Raw genomic sequence first — 17,045 nt, forward strand, 5'->3', positions numbered from 1 at the left:
TATACATGTGTATATATACATATGTACATGTTTGTGTATATGTATGTACACATATGAATGAGAATTTAATCTTAATCATGTAGTGGTTACATGACACTGGAACAGTTCATTGAATTTAATGTAATTCTGTCTACAAAATCAAATTTAAGCTATCAAAATAATCCTTGTGACCTTTAAAAAATGTCTGTAAATCTGTGAAAATGGCATGTGCTTCTGTGGGAGTTTGGTTGATTGCTTGTAAGGGAAGTGAAGACAAAATACAACATTTACAAAAACCATTCTCTTATTTTCACTTAGTCTTCAAGGTCAGGACTTGCTCTCTATATAGATGCATGCAGGTAGCAGACATCTCCATTTCAGCTACTCACGTGAGGTTCCCTGCACAGACAACATGGGCATCTGGCTCATGTAATCAGTGGATTCCTGGACGTGACTTGTCTCATCCTAAAGCAGACATCTAAACCAGGATGGAGATGTTCTATAATATGACTGTCTGTTCCTCCTGATGGTACAAGGAGCCCAGTGTAATTAACTCAGATGTAGACATCTACCTTGCAGGGGACTGAGGTGAAGCCTACCTTAGGAAGCCAGCTCTGGGTTTAGCTATAGATGTGGGTCTCTGCTGAAGGTCCTGGGAGTGCTCAGTCACATGCAGGATCCCCACCCCACTTACTTTCCAAGGAGTTAGTGGCTGTACCTGCTCAGGAACTTGTGTGCAAACATTATGACCCATGCTCTTTAATGTAATTAGGCTTGTTCAGAAACCTTTTATTTAAATCAGTTGGATTTACGTGTAAACCTAGATGGAGTTGCTCCATATTTACCTCTTTGTTACCTGAATACCTTTGTAAACCCCGTTCTACGTGATCTCTGAAAATGGACTCGAACCTCTAGTAAATCAAAGGCCGTGAATATTACATTTCATTTCTCCCCAGTTGATGCAAAGGCGGGTGGAAGTCTTTGGGGAATTCTCCAGTGCTTTTAATTCTATGTTATTTTCCTCTGAAGATTTTACTGATTCCTCTAGTTATATTATTTTTGTATGGTTCATTTTACAGAGTATTTGGATAAATGGCAACCCTTAAATGTGTCCTCTGTTCTCATGGATTCATCCATCTCAAACTTTGAAGTTGTGCATGTTAGTAGAGATATATCAAATGACTTCTCCACTGCCAGAGATTTTTGTCTATCTGGTAAGAAATGGTTATTCATAGCCTTACAGAAAATATTGTCTTCTGAGCCTGAAAAGCCAAGAACGCTTCCTCACACACTTCTGACATGGATACACTGATTTTATTTAATTTTAAAGACTAACCCAGTGTTTTGGAATTTGAGAAAAGGGAACAGAAATGCTTTATCTAATGAAAGATACAGCAGACATAAAATGCCATACAGTGATTTTGTAATTTTGACACCTCTTGGGCACGGAGATCTCTTGTTTCTCCAGACATTGTCCAATTTCAAGAATATTATAGCAAATAATTAAAGGGATGATGTAATTATTTTCTAAAGAACAGTAAAGGGAAGCTCATCAAATAAGACAGATGGTAGAGCCATCTACCATTATCTAAAGTAACCTGTATCTGTGATGCCCAAGGGCAGGTTAATTGAGAGCTGGGATGAAGCAGAAGTTGGGCTGTAGTAACAACAAAGGAAGCTGACTAGACAGCAAAGAGTCCTTTAACTTCATATGACTGGCAAATCTTTGATGCCATAGAGCAGTAGAAATAAGGAACAATTTCCACCTACTGCAAAGATGGTCCTTGGAATGGTACTGGTGTTTGCAGAAGATAGTCCTCACCCTATGAGGCTGAGCAGTGCAACTTACTGGTTTTCCTTTTCCTGTAACTGTTTGAAGGAGCCTTTCTAAAGGAAAAATGTTGGATACCCACCTCTAGCTACAAACTGGGACAAGTGAGAGGATCACTTTTCTTATTCTGAAACCTTTCCTTGGGACTCACTGGGGACAGTTTAAATTCAGCGGAGGTCCTCAGTACTTTATTAGATGTTTTTCTTTTCCTAAAACCTGTGATAGCAGTTCTCTTGCTGTATTGCTCCATTTTAGAGTCAATATAACCTTTTGTGCTTTGGCTATTTTGGAGAATGTTCTGGGAATCTGAGGACATTTATGTCCCATTATTCTTCTTTAGAGCTACTTCATATCCTTGTTGCTTGACTTATTGTCAAACATTTCTTTTAAGCATCTTATAACAATGCCATACAAAATACTTTGACGATATTTTTTACCTGCTCTTTTTCTTCACTTCCACCTCACAGCTTGTTCAGTGAACCAGTCATGTGCAGTGGTTACGCTGGAAATGCAGCCTTCAGCAATAAGATGCCTTTTCTACCCCGATACACAGATATGCACACATGGCGTGCAAGGGCATAGCTGCTGGATTTTACTCAAAGAGCCAGCTACATACATCTACAGGAGACAAGGTAAGAGCCATTTAAAGCTGTGGAGGAAGGAACTCAACTGTGGTGGTCTGTGCACAATTCTTGTGAATGGAAGAGTGAGAAAATCCTCACTAGACATCAAGCAATATGGATGTCTCCAAGACAATTGTCCATTGCTGTTTCAGTGGAGTTATAGCCAAGCAGGATAGGAAAACATCCCCAAATACTGTCTATAAAAATGCATGAAGTCATAGTATTACCATCTGGTATTGAAGCAGCTATAATAAAGCAAATCTAGTCAATGAACGATGTTTTGAAAAGTTCAGAATGATAAAAGCAAACAAAAAAGCATTAATGAAAGTCCAGCTCCTTCTTTTTCATCTGGTTCTATATGTTCTTCCTTTTAAACTCCAAGAATAACACAAGGAGTTTTGAAAACCCACTGTCAGTTGAAACTCTTAAGGACCATCTCTGGAGAAAGCAAACAAACAAACAAAAAAACCTAAACCAAGATGAACTAATATTTTAAGGAAGTGAAAATTATTTAAGAGAGAAATAGAATTTGTGTAGATAGGTAAAAATTCTATTTGGTTATGTACTTATTTGTAACTAAGTTTTGTTGGTTTTATCCCTTGTTTTTAAAAGAGACTGCTTTCTTTTTGTGTAATACTGAGCATTTCTATTATTAGAAGTAATTATAAATGAGGTAAGAATAAGGGGGAAAGGAAGATATATTATGTTTTCTCATCCTTGAAATTTCTGTGAAGAGTTGACAAATCAATAAGAACCTTTGAGGCTCAAATTCAATAAGAGAAAAATAGGTTTATCATTGTCAAATGAAACAAAATCACAGATGGAGACAGAAAAGCTAGACTTGTGTGTTTGTATATTTCTGTACAGGTTTGGTTTTAGTCATATGACTTAGAATTTGGTTCCTTCCTATTAAATACATTGTTTTAGGAGAGAAATATATAGTACAAGGTATCACTTAGCTCTGTTTTAAAATAAGGCATTACTGAAAAACTTCTTCTTTGGATAGATAACCCATTATTCAGACAATCCTATATAAGAAAGAAAAAAATTTGGACCAAACTATAACCTCCTAATATTTCATATTTTTCTGCAAGCAAAATATAAATTCAGATAAAAATTGTTTGATATAAAATGTCGATACTGGCATAAGTTTTGTGGATGAGATGGTGATGAAGGCCTTCTGGTACCCTACAGCCTTTCATTCCCTTCTCTGGCATGTAGAAGGCATGCATGTGCCTGACTTAAAGTGAGCCCTTGCATTGGTGATTCTCACTTCAAGAACAGCAGTCCCTACACAGGACTGTAGGGAGTTTGACATAGGTTGTGCTCGCTGCCTTCTGTTGAAGCTCTTCTGTCTCACCTGATGAAACAGCTATTGGAGAGGGGACTGAAGTGCAAGTCTTTCCTGGTGAGAGCCCAAACCAGTGAGCTGTGTGGTTATCTTTCCTCTCTCTGACTTGCTATAAATGTTTATAAAGGTTTAACATTGTGCTTTTTAAAGCTGAGGGTGGGGGAGAAATCTGAAAATCTCTCTTTCTGTAGAAATGCTCAGATTTATATTCTAATATAATGTCTGATCTGGAAGAAATGTTTGAGTAAGGATTTGGGAAGTTAAATGTTCATATCTAGTAGACAACATCTGGCATAGCATGAAGTATTTTATAGGGAGAGAATAACACAGTTTCTTCTATGTTTCATTTAAAGAAGTGAATTAGACATTTAACAGTTTAAAAATAAGGGAAATGGGATTAATTTTAATTTCTGAAATGGTACTAGAAAAAGGAAATTATTTTTCCTCTGTTCCTCCCCAATAGATTTATTCCTGCCCATTTCTGGATCAATTTTAAACCCATCTGTGTACATCCCATCCCATGGAGATCTGATGGGCAGATCCCAGGTGATTCGTATTGGCTTGGAGTGGAGAAATATCAGCCAGTTCCTGGGGATCCCGTACGCTGCACCTCCCCTTGCAGAGAGGCGCTTCCGTCCTCCAGAGCCGTTTGCTTGGGTGGAAACCTGGAATGCTACTCTGGCTCGGTAAGAAACTCTTGGATCATCTGCAGAAGTGCTTGTCCACCCAGGTATACGAAAGTAGCTGGAGTGATGACCACGATATTCATGTCCTTTCTTGCAAAAAACCTATAGGTACAGATTAATACAAGTTTGGGACTTTGTTTAGCAAAAAGAGTAATTACTCTGTCTATCTGTTAATGCATGCTAGCACTTCAAGAAAAAAGACAGATTCCAGTACATTGCCTTGAATCTATGCGTAACTCCCCACTGTCTGTCTGCTGTCAATCCATTTTCATTCTCAGTATTTACACATAAATTTTAAATATTTATACAAGTACATTTTGCTCCTGATGAGCCATAAATTTGCAGAATATTTAATCAAACAGGCACTTCAGCGTTTCTGTAACCAGAAGCTGTGGACCTCATATAGAAATTCTCTGCCTAGTAGTGTCAGGAGATGGGACTGAAGGATCCAGATAGTCTTTTCTGTCCAAAAACTATTAAAAGGCAAATCCTTGCTAAATAGCTTGCACGCAAAGAAAGAAGTCATAAACATTTTAGGTAATGCCTTAAGAAGATACAAGAGCTAGGAACTGTATTAGCAGATGGGCTAAATTTCTCTTAAGTTCCTATATCTAGTGTTTCCCCTTGGCTGGCCATGGCTCTCCAGGACTGTACAGACATCACTGTTCGGTGAGTTTAGGTTGGAGGCACTCTGTGGACATAGCCTCTGTGTGCCTGTTCGTGTTTCATGTAGTCTTACAATACCAGTCTTCATTTTGTTGTGTTGGGTAACCAAAAATGACTAATTGTGAATGTATATTTCTTAAAGGAAAGAGTGTTTGAGCGACACTACTTAGTATATCTGTGCTGTGGAACATGTTAGGACAGTGGATTTTTTTTTTTTTTTTTTTAAAAAAAAAAGCACAACAAATAGAAATGCAGTAACAAGAAACGAGATATGAAAATAGAGTGTTTTTATAGGGTCTTTCTCAGTGCATCCCTGCTCCACATAATAGCAAGCAAATGACAGAGCCCACGACACCCATCTGAGTGAGCCATGCTGCACATGTATACAGAAATCTGATACAGGAGAGCTGGTACCTGATCATCTTCCTATCAATAAAAAGCAGACTGTTTCATGGCTGACATGAGGAGATGCAAGGAAAAAAAAAAAAAAAAAAAAAAAAAAGATAGAAGCAAGAAACAGATATTGAAGGTGCAGAACAGTCTAAAGGAGAGACTCTGGTGGAAGGATTTGGTGAACTTTCCGTGGAGGGAGTTGGAGAAATCAGGGCTGAGAGCTGAGGTTTAGCAACCCAAGGGCTTCCAAGAAGGCTAATATGGCTGTGAGGTCTGTTGAGACCCTGTTATCCTTCCAGCCATGTCTGGCTATCTATTCAGTTCCTGCCACCAGGAGTGGTCCTCATGTGGTTAGTAATTAACTACTTGAGCTAGCTGATCTGGCCAAGAGCTTACATTAAGGAAATGATAGATTTTGCAAGGAAGCTGGGAGGACAGCACCCTGTTGGACTGACATGAATATCCACCTGCTTTGGTGAAAATGCTCCCTGAGGCTACAGTTAGAGACCTACAGCTGTGTGGAAGCTGTTTGATCCCTCCATTACTCAGGATTTATCCCCAGACGTTTCCAGCAAAGTCTGTGGTGAACTGAGTGAAAAAAGATAGTGTTGTCTTGAGGAGTTGAAGGGCCATCGGGCCTTTGGTGGTCCCATCCTTCAGGCTGCACCTGAGTTGTGGAGGTGTTGACAGCAAAACCACGGTAACCACACAGCCCCGTGTATGTTGGAGGGATCTGGTGAGACGTGGCTTTTAGTTTCTTCACATGCACAGTGATGTTAGGTTAACGCACACACCATGAACTCTTCGTGTCTGTAGCCACAGCGTGGTGTCTGCCAGGATTTTGGTAAGAGCCATCCACCTCTGCGGTCTGTCTTTGAAGACTTGGTGTTGGAATGAGCTGCCTGGCTGAGATTTTCAGAGCAATTTAGGGACCATAGTTAATCTGCTCCTATCTTTTGAATTCTCAGTGCTTCCTTAGGCCAATGAAGACCTTGGCCATTATCTTCTATTATTCATTTAAGGTCAAAAAAAAATCCCTTTGAGCTTAGCACCATGGAGGCACACTTGGAGAATCAGAGGGACCTCACTCCCTGTGTGTATAGAAAATGTTGACATGGATTTTTTTTCAGGACTCTATATTGATGTTGCACACTATTTGTATGTAAGAAATTCACATTAGCACAGTGACATTACTGACAGAAGATAAATATTTACTTATCAGCACAGACCCAATAAAAAAACTTAAAAAAAACCCCAAAACCAACAAAACCAATCAAATAACCTGTCCAGCTGTTGGAGTCTCCAGCTGCTGGAGGAGCTGTGGCCGTGCCTCAGCAGGTGGCAGCCTCTCCCCGGAGTCAGCCCTGCCATGAGATCCTGGGAGCTGGAGGTGCAGGGAATCTCCATGAGCTGTTAGGAAAAAAAACCCCAACAAACCCCAAACAAAAAATCACGAGCACAGGTGATGATTCCTGTTGCCCCGTGGAAAGCTACATGATTAATAGGGTTTGACCTGTTGTTCTGGCCAGGTTCCTACCTGGGGATTTGTATTTTGTCTGCCTAAAATGGCTTTAACAGTTTTGGTTGGAGGTTATGTGCTTCTTTACATCAGTGTGAAAGCTATTGAGTGATATCACTGTCCTAGGAACCTCCCTTATAGAAAAATATTGTAGAATGGCATTAAAGCTGGTCCTTTCCCTTGCAGTTTTCTATTAAATTCTGCAAGGGCATTAAAAATTATAATTTAGAAATAATGCTCTGAGATATTACTGTCTTTTTCATAGCCTCTTTTGGCTTATTTTCTAATAACTTGTGATGATTTTCAATAACTGATTATGAGATATAAATATGTCTGTGAAGTAGACAGAACTGTCTTCAAAATAGTTTATATCTGAACTGCAGAAATCATCCACTTGATTCTTGCTGTGGAGGGAGCTCAAGCATATGAATCTCATACAGATGATAGCCAGAAAATTATTTTTTTTACGTGGCTGGCTGGCTGAATGCCTATAGAAAGGTTACTTTTAACATTGCTGGGCACTGTTAATGGTCTGCTATGAAGTTTAGGGCAAATGGATTTTAAAATTACTTTAAAATTTTAAACTTGCCATATTTTCCTACAGACCACTAGAAATTAAAATAAACAAATGTAGCCTACAGACTAGAAGACATTAAAATAAATAACTGGCATTTTATTGAAAGAGTGGATTACATAGGTGTGCAGGTAATAGCAGTGGGAGACTCATGCCCGAGACCCCCAATCCTGCTCCCCTTACATTTGATGATAATTTTGTGTAGTTTATGTAAAGCGTGAGTTTTCTGAAGGCTTTTCAAGTTTTAATATTTTTTAAATGAGGCTAGTTTTCTGAGGGAAGGATCCTAGACATGAAAATACAATGTGGTTTTTGTATTTTTATGTGTTTATACAAACCCATGTGTTTGTTACTAAGGTATAGGTGGGCATAGTTTTAAATGTGGATGAGATCTACAAATTTAAAGATTTGATAAACTTAGTGCATCAAAATATAATGAAACAGCATCAGTGGGAAAAGTATACAAGCCTTTTAATCGTAATTTTCTCAATCTGTGTCTCTAGGGCGGCTTGTTGGCAGCCAGGAGATGGAGACGCCCCGTCATACTCTGTCAGTGAAGACTGCCTATATCTGAATGTCTTTGTTCCTGCCACCACTGTAAGTAGGAGACGGGCTGAATTTTTTTGTAGCTGAGTACTCTGTCTCTTTTCAAAGTACTTTTGATTGGCATGAATGATTGTATTTCATGTGGCGTTCACAAAGCCCTGCAAGGTTAAAATAGGTGCTCTGTTGTTTGTACTGGTGCAAGAGTATTCCCTATAGGCTTTCATTGAGCTGTGTTTGGGTAACTAGGAGGGTAGAAAATTAAAAACCTAGAAATAAGAGAGACAAAGAGGGAAATAAAACACGAGAAGAAGGTGGCAGCAAAAGAGGAGAAAATAAGGACAGAAATGGCAGTGTCCCTGAAATGAGACCATTTGTCCAGGACACGATAATGCATTACAACACATCGTATTAACACCACCAGTTGAGCAGCAGCAGCAGAGGGTTTTTTCCACCCTTGTCTTCACTATTCCCCTGTTGGCATCCATGGGAGCTCCGTTGAGGAATGAGGTTAGCAAGCAATACTAGATTTGTGCCCAGCTTGCAGAGCATAAAAATAGATGTTTTAAAGATGACCGGGCCAGTGGTACAATCTAAGTAATTGTTATTTGAAAGCTCTTGAATTTCTCATTCTAAACAGACATAAAATAAAGCTTCAAGTCAGAGCCAAGCTTAGATGATTGGCCAAATCCCTGGGGGACTGGGGATAAAGATGCTGAATAACATGTGGATCCCATCGAAGAGTGAGCCCAGAGCACAGGAATAGAGCTTTCTTTTCCACAGTTCTGGTAATTTTCAGAAGGCGATGGTGGTTATAATAGAAATTTGTGAGTCTGTCATGCTACAAAGAGCTGGTTTAGCTATCTGACAGCCGCAGACAAAGTCCCTTCCAGGTCCTTTTAATCACCAGAAAGACCGGCAGTCTGCTTTCTCCCTGCAACACTGGACTGTCATTTTGCCTTCAGTGCAGTCATCGCTTATTGAAAGCATCGGGTCACTGTCCCAGGCAGTTTGCCAACTCTATTTAAGTGCTGCTTTCAAGATAGCTTATTTGAAAGTATTGTATTTTCTACCATCTGATAGGCTAAATAGGCTTGTTCTTTCTCCTTAGCGGTACTGAGAATTGAATCCCTCCTGTCTTTTGTAGAGGTGTAAGGTAGAAGTAGATCCGATCAAGTCAATCAGTTTCACAAGTGTAAGTCTAGCCCAAGAGAGAACCAAAACTTCTGTTTTTGCAGAAGTAGCTGGGAGCAGAAGGCATGGCATTTTCCTGTTTCTTTTTGTGGTGAGCTCTATTTTTTACTCACATACAGAGAGCTATAGTTACATATTTTCAGCCCACAGAAAGTTAAATTAGCTAGTAAATACTGAATATAAAATCTCCTGGAGAGCAGCAAAGGCAGAGGTCATTCAGGAGCATTTTGAGCCTGAACAAGAGCATGGTGCAGGGACTGCTGCCTGTCACCAAAAGACTCTAGGCGTCAAGCTGTGAAGAAGGTGAATGACATCACCTCATTTTGCTTCCAAAGCTACGTGTACCACATAACCTTCCAAATAAAACTGACACTTCTGAGAGACTTTTTTCCACCTATAACCATCACCACCTGTCACAGTAGCAAAGCAAAACTGTGCTTCAGCTTGATTTACAAACAGTTCAAATGTAAGATCAAGAGTTTAAATTCTCCACTAAATAAGAATAGAAAATGTATCCTCTCTCCTTTTCTCCCATCCCCTGCACATGTTATTCCCATCCTTATTGCATCATCCCTGTTGCACTCAATTCTTTTCAGAGCAACATTGTACAGTAGTAAAAGCACTGGAGGTTGCCTGGCTTGGTAGAGTTTAAATCTCTCTCTGCCAAATAGCTCATTAAGTGTTTTACTGAAGGATGGAAAAGGTGGTTCTGAATATTATGAAGCCTTTCAGACTTCCAGCTGACTTTGCAGCTTCCTGGTGGATGCTGAACTTCTCTCCCTCTTGAGGGTTTGCACATGGGACCTAAGACCCTGCAGGCTTGAGACCATGGTGGAGCTGCTGGGCTCCCCAGAAGACCTTGCCCAGCTAGTGAAGCCACTGAGCCATCTGACCACATCCCAGATTTTACACCTCAAAGTGCAACTGTCTGTGTTTTGTTTCTAAGCATGGAGCAAAATCCTGCACTGCACAGTAGCCACGTGGAAACCGTGGCCTGTCTGTGAGGAACATGCTTGTTCCACTCTGCCCAGCTGTCGTGCCTGCCCTACAGCCTGGCACTGACACTGGTGGTGCTGTGTCTGAGCCTGGTTCCAAGTGGTGGGTGAAGGGACTGGCTCCAATAGGCTTTAGTTAAGGTCTTATGTTTCTTCTGCCTCACAGATTTAATTGCAGTGTTTGGTTAGATTTGGTTGAGAACAAGGATTGGGAGAAATTCACTTATATTTAAAATAAATTATCCAGCAGCTAATGTATAGTAAAAAATTAATTGGCTACCAGATAGATAGATGACATGAAATATCTTCTATTGTGAGGCATGGTTCAATTACAGCATGAAAATAATTGTGCTATGCTATTAAAATGGCTAACAAGAAATGGGAAGGCAATTATGTTAAACAGCCTTAATCTAAAATGCCCAAATACATGAGCTCTGAGACTGAAATCCTTTGGGATTAAAACCAAAATTATTATTTTGTGATCATTTACCTTTACATAGGAGAGAGATCTGTCATTGCTTGATGCAGACTAGAAATGGGAATGCTGCATCCAGACACTTGGTACTGGGGACATCCGCAGTGCTAAATCTTCCCTCAGATTGCTCCATATTTGTTGCAGCAGGCTTTGTTTTGACATTTTTAAAATTTTATCTTCTGTCTTTGCCTTTCTTAAGCTTTTCATCACTACAGCATTGGGTAAAGTTGCTCAGCATCATGTAATATAAAACTTACAGGACAGCTGGAGGTCATGGTGCTCTGCAGGCTGTGGGCACATGGGAAATGCCTAGTTTGAACCTCAGGCTTAACTATGCTGATCTGAGGGGATGGAGCAGGCTCAACATCATGTTTAATACTGTTTTAGCTGACATGGCTTGATGTGGTTCTATTTTAGAATGCATTTCCATGTGAAAACAGACCCTTTCATTTTTTTCTTTACCCCCCTTTCTCTTGCTGTGCTGCATGGAGTGCAGAAATGAGAACCAGGGACAAGGCACTTTGAATTAGGCAATTTCTATTCAGGAGCAGAAGTTCCTGAGAGAGAGCAGCATGTTTCAGTGCTTGCAGATTCTTGGGTTTTCTCGGTACCTTTTCATGTTTACAAGAAGCCTCTGAAGTGATTCTCCAGATAGATAAGTGAGGAGCGCACACAGTTATGACAAATTAAAGGCCAGCTGAGGGGATTTTGCCTCCTACCCTGTAATTTTGCAGAAGGCTGCAACCATCACTTCTCTGCTGCTTCTTCTGTGCATCCAATCACATTTTTGCTGGAGACAACCCTTGCCAGAGCAGATGGGACTGCTGTGTTTAGCTAAGTTCCATCCAGAAAATAACAGCAGCAGAGCCCAATGCCCTCTAGCTGCAGGGAAAAACAAATCTCAGATGTACTTTGATGCTGCTGCAGTGGCCACCAGCCCTTCTTTGAAAAACACCACCAGCTGCCAAAGCAGAAAGTTGGATGGGTGGGTGAGTGTGACCTGCTGCTGAACAGAGGAGAGAGGAGACTCCTTCAGGATACTCCCAAAGTGAGCAATAGGGGATGAAAGTGCTGAATAGAAAACTGAGGTTACACCTTGAAAAAAACCTTTCTAGCATTGGAGCAGGTTATTCGGCTTTATGCAGCAGAAGGGGGGGGAGGGGGGGAGGAAAAAAAAAACCCCAAACCCCTTCTATATGTTTCACTGGTCTTGCTTCTGAGTGTCATCTTAACAGAGCTGTAATCTGCTGGTAAATGCTGAGGTGTCCTGGGGCAGTTCTGCTTTTGTGTTGCTCACGCAGTGGCAGCATGGCTGCAGCCCTGCTGTGTGTGCAGAGAGGGTCCACACAGATGGGGTGCTGCCTTGGGAAAAGGCCTCAGTTCCTCAGCAGATTTGGGTGGCTCTGCAAGGAGTGCTAACGTGGGCAGCAGCCCGTTGTAACTTCTTCCCACCCCGGGAGTCCTGCTGGGCTCTTTCAGGGCAGAACCCCTCTGTGCTCCAAGAGAAGTGAGTCTCTCCCATGCAGAGACAAAGTCCTCTCTGCAGAACCCCTCAGTATATCTAGGTGGGGAAAACCTCCATGGGGATTGAAGGAGCAATGAGGAACTCTTGTCAAGTGAGATTTTTTTTGACTAGGCGCTGTTTAACTGATGAAGACTGGAGAGTAGGAAGCAGCCCTGCATAGGTATTGAGTTAGTCCCGCTCAAGATGAAACAGCAGAACAGGCCTTTTCTTTCTCCTGTTTCCCACCTGTTTGAACTTTTCCTGTGTGTTTGTGTAAAGCAGACACCTTACAACAAAGCCAAGCTTACCACATGGTCAATGGCCAAGTCAGCAGGATGCGTCTGCCTTGATCTAACCTGGTAGAGTTTTTGTCTGGTGGAACAGAGTGGGGCCATTAAATCTTTGTACTGGACATAGTGTGCTCTTTAATGATATATAGGTAATTTTAGACAATTTAGCCCTAGAACCTCAGACAGATGGCCAGATATCCTCTCATTATGGTCACTGTTAAGGAGCTATGAATGGCTTGAATAATTTTAATGGGGAAGATGCTTGTGTTCTCATCAGTGACCTACAAAAGCAGTTGGCTGCAAGAATGTTAACTTCATTGTTGTCATGGCAGGTCAAAAACATGTCAGTGTTGCTGTTCTTCCACAATGGAGGAAGTTACAATGCTGAGGAAGGAAAGACAACCTTAGATGGATCATACCTAGCTGCCATCAGTAACATCATTGTTGTGACAGCAAACTACCGAGTCGGTGTTTTTGGCTTCCTTAGTACTGGTAAGTCATGGATTTCTAGAACAGACACAACTACAAGCTAAATTAAATTCTACAACACTTCTGGGTTTTGGGGTGTTGTTTTTTTGTTTTGTTTGTTTTTGTTTGTTTTGTTTTGTTTTTTGTTTTGTTTTGTTTTTAAAGGTAAGTTATTTTTTAATTTGAGAAACCCATATCTTTCACTGATTGTTTTTTTGGGGGCAAATGGCCAAGAAATAGTGGGGACTTGATCTGAAGAGAAAGGGGAGGGGCTAGAGGTAAAGGGACAAGAACAGACAAAACCCAAGCATCTATATCAAACTACAGGTTAGACATCTGTTTGCACTTGAAGCTGTGGTTATTGGGTTTTGCAGAGGCACGTGAAGATAGGTTAGCCATTAAAGTTCCTGCTAATTTCAGTGGCATGTCATTGTGAATGTGGTTTTCAATGTCTCCAACTTCCAGCTGTTCTGTTCTTGAAATTTTGCTAGTGGTTGATTGTGCCTGCGTCAGGTTGGGGAAGAGGCAGAGAGGGGTAACTGCAGGTGAATGGTAAGAAGGACATGAAAGTATGCAAAGTATAGCACAAAGGTAGTTGATTGCTTCTCAGTAGTTCGGCTTGACTTCTCTGAAGGACTTGCCACGTTTAATTTGAATTCTGTTAACCTCTTTTGCTGTCCTGGATGTGACTGAACATTTTCATGTTCTCTGTTTGCATCCCTTCCCCATACTCTAGTGTAAAGGTCACTTTTGCTCTCCTATTGCCTCCTAGTAACAATTGCCATTGAAAATTATACAAATTCCCATTACATACAGGATTTTATGTTGTACAAAAGAGGCACATACACATGAAAAGTCACATTCACATGTCCCTAAACCTTTGCGGTAGTGTCATCTGGTCTATGGGATTTTTTAATTTTTTTTTATTTTTTTTTTAATTTTTTTTTCCCTCTTATTAGATTTGCCTGTTTAAGCAAGGAGGGAACACTTTCTACCATTTTTCAATTCTGGCTGGGGCAGGAGAACTTAAGGTAGAGAGCCATGGAGAGAAAATGCAACAATTGCAAGTGCAGTTCTGGCGCCATCGGTCTGGTGGCAATTTTTGGTCTCCCTAGTGGACATTTTAGTACCTTAAAAACTTTTAGGAGGTTATATTTGCCATGTTTGCAAATATCAGACCTACATACTTTGTCTCATGATTCTTTTGAGCATTTACTGCTGACGACATTGGGTGAATTTTGCCTAGTTTGGGTTTATAGCTGCATCTACTGGGTACTGTTTCCCTTCTTTGTTTTACTGTTTCGTTCAGAGCTCACTCCCATCAAAGCCTGTTTTTCATTCAGTAACTAGAGAGCTGGCACTACAAACTCCTTACTCATTTAGATACGAATTTGGTAATAGGTGTATCTGCGGAAAGAATCACTGTTTTCATCAGTGCAAACCAGATGCTTATGAAAGTGATACTTTGTCTTCATTTTGGCTAGAGCCAAATGCAGTGTGAATATGTGCTGTGAGAGCTTCCATTACGCAGCACTGCCCACGCATTACCCACTAACCTCCTTCAGCCCTGTGAATCTCACCTGGATTTCTTCCTAAGTGGAAAGTGCTAGCTGGGATGAATATATTATATAGCAGTATTTATATGATGGTCCATAATTTAGTGACCAGGATGAATTTTCCAACTTCTTTTTAATGGGGATCTGCACCCATGGCCCAAAACATCAGTTCATGAACTGAATGTACTGAATTGGCATTCCTGCAGACCTTCAGATAGGTGTGGTCCATTGCAGATAGGGAACATTCAGGGGCCTTCTGCTTCTCTGTACTGTTGAGATGCAGCCAGGGACAGGAACTAGAACAAGTTACAAAAGGTCTTCAAAGAGTCACTGGAGCAAGCTAAGAACCACATTCATGGGAAGCTCTAAAAATTCCTTCAGTGTCACACTCCTGTCTCCCCTACGTCCCCTTTAGTCCATGCAGGGGTAATGAGCTGTGATGTGCCTGCACCAGGCTCCCTGTCAGCATGGATCAACCCATTCTGTTGAGCAGTGCTCCCGCTGTAATAACTATTCTTTAGTCCACCACAGGTTGGTGGAGTACCTTTGACTCCTTCTGTACATAACCAGTAGCCACTGGTGATTTGCAGTGAAGGTTACCAAGCTGGGTTAAATACAATAAGAGTTTTTCCCAAACCAAATCCTTAATGATACACCAGGGATGTTTCCATTTGTACTGAAAGACTTGGACAAATTCTGGTCCTTTTGAAGTTTTACCATCAGTTCCAAACAGTGCAGGAGTTCATCCTTAGGTCTGGAGGGACTTTAGCAGAAGGACTGTTAGAAGGCTCTGAAGTTATAAATGCAAGTTATGATCCTGTGAGCAATATCATTTTCATTGTCCAACTAAGCAAAGTGCCAAATCCTCTCATGTTGATTTATCATACATTGCAAAACTAGAAATGAAGAAGTTAAATGGAGATTTTGGGTGAGGAAGGGTAGTGAAAGCAAGAGATTTACTTTTTTTCTTTTTTTTTTTTTTTTTTTTTTTTTGTTAGTTCTGTAGTTGTTTTGGTCTCTCATTGGCAGGGCTTTTGCAGGGTGTCAAAGATCTCTTATTCTTCTAAGTATACAGGATGTTTAATTTAATTTGCTATCACTCATTAATGTTGCAAAAAGTGATGTATATTCCTACTAGTGCATTTACCTCTTGCTTTGCACACAGAAAAGTTAAGGTGATATGTAAGGTGATACGTATGGCAGGAGTATGGAGAAGACAGTCATATTTTTAGGCCTGATTCTTTTAAGAGTCCACAAAGTCATCTTAAACAGGATGGTTTTCATGCTTAAATTTAGCACTATTGTTCTTTTCCAGTTTAGTAACAACTGAAATGTGTATGTTTGTTATTGTTTGCTTCCTTCTAAACACGTTTCTTTTCATTTTCCTGTGGTCCCCAGGAATGTGCTCTTTTACTGCAGAAAAACCACTTACCAGATTATAATCCAGGCCTATCACTCAGGCAGTGGAAAAGATTCCTGGCAGACATGTTTCTTTTAGTCTAACTATTGTGAATGTCTGTGCATGCATCTGTTCCCCAGTGTGGTACATCTCAAAACCTGGCTCTTGTTTCGGCAGGGCAAAAGGAACTGGTTATTTCCCTCCTCAGTCTTGCTGTACCGGTAGCCAGCCACATTGTGTGTCTAAAACATTTATATGGATTTCACTTCCTCTGGGGAGGACTCACGAGTCATGAAGGTTTCTCAGTTCCTTGAACTGAGGTTTCCTTTTTAACAGCATAGAATGGATTTATTGCTGGACTGAGAACGCTGGAAACTGGTTATGGCGTGCAGTACAAACTCAAAAAATCCCTAAAAACTAAAGCAGGGATTTTTTTTTTTTTGGTGTGGCTTGGCCTGATTATCTGAAACTATAGCTATGTTGTAGGAAGGTTGTAGTTTCTAGGGCAATTTAGTTCTTGGCTGTGCTATTGAAAGGGCACTTACAGTGATGGCTATTGTGCTGTGCTATCAATAATCCAGTCTGCTCTATATTCTATTCTGCTGCTGAAGTCGGTCTCTATGATTTAATATATTATAGAATTTATTATGGTAGACATATGTATATCAACTACAGGATGTAGCTTTTCAACTGCCCTTTGCCTGAGACAGGACTACTTGTCCCCAAAGTGGCAGCTTTTTATTAAGAGTCCATGAAGTCATATTAAACAGGATGATTTTCATGCTTAAATTTAGCACTCTCATCCTTTTCCAGTTTAGTAATAATTGAAGTATGTATGTTTGTTACTGTTTGCTTCCTTCATTTTGATTCACTAGATTCTGAGCCTACCTTTACTTTAAAATTGTACTATTTGGTCTTGGCAATGGAAGAAACAAATAGTTTCAACTGTGTTTCTATTCCTGGCTTTTCTCTCTTGTCTTCCCCCCCCCCCCCCCCCCC

General features: G+C 40.5%; 1 protein-coding gene across 1 annotated transcript in view; it reads left to right on the top strand.

The window, feature by feature from the left end:
* TG (thyroglobulin) overlaps positions 1 to 17,045 on the top strand; it is a 162,164-nt gene that overhangs the window by 74,378 nt on the left and 70,741 nt on the right. Inside the window, exons 36-40 of the mRNA XM_026841524.1 lie at positions 1,059 to 1,193; positions 2,278 to 2,442; positions 4,248 to 4,470; positions 8,126 to 8,219; positions 12,956 to 13,115. Of these exons, the coding sequence (XP_026697325.1) occupies positions 1,059 to 1,193; positions 2,278 to 2,442; positions 4,248 to 4,470; positions 8,126 to 8,219; positions 12,956 to 13,115 (777 nt within the window). The remainder of the gene's footprint in view (positions 1 to 1,058; positions 1,194 to 2,277; positions 2,443 to 4,247; positions 4,471 to 8,125; positions 8,220 to 12,955; positions 13,116 to 17,045) is intronic.

This window comes from Athene cunicularia (assembly GCF_003259725.1).
Source record: "Athene cunicularia isolate RWA chromosome 2 unlocalized genomic scaffold, athCun1 chr2_part1, whole genome shotgun sequence".
Taxonomy (NCBI): domain Eukaryota; kingdom Metazoa; phylum Chordata; class Aves; order Strigiformes; family Strigidae; genus Athene; species Athene cunicularia.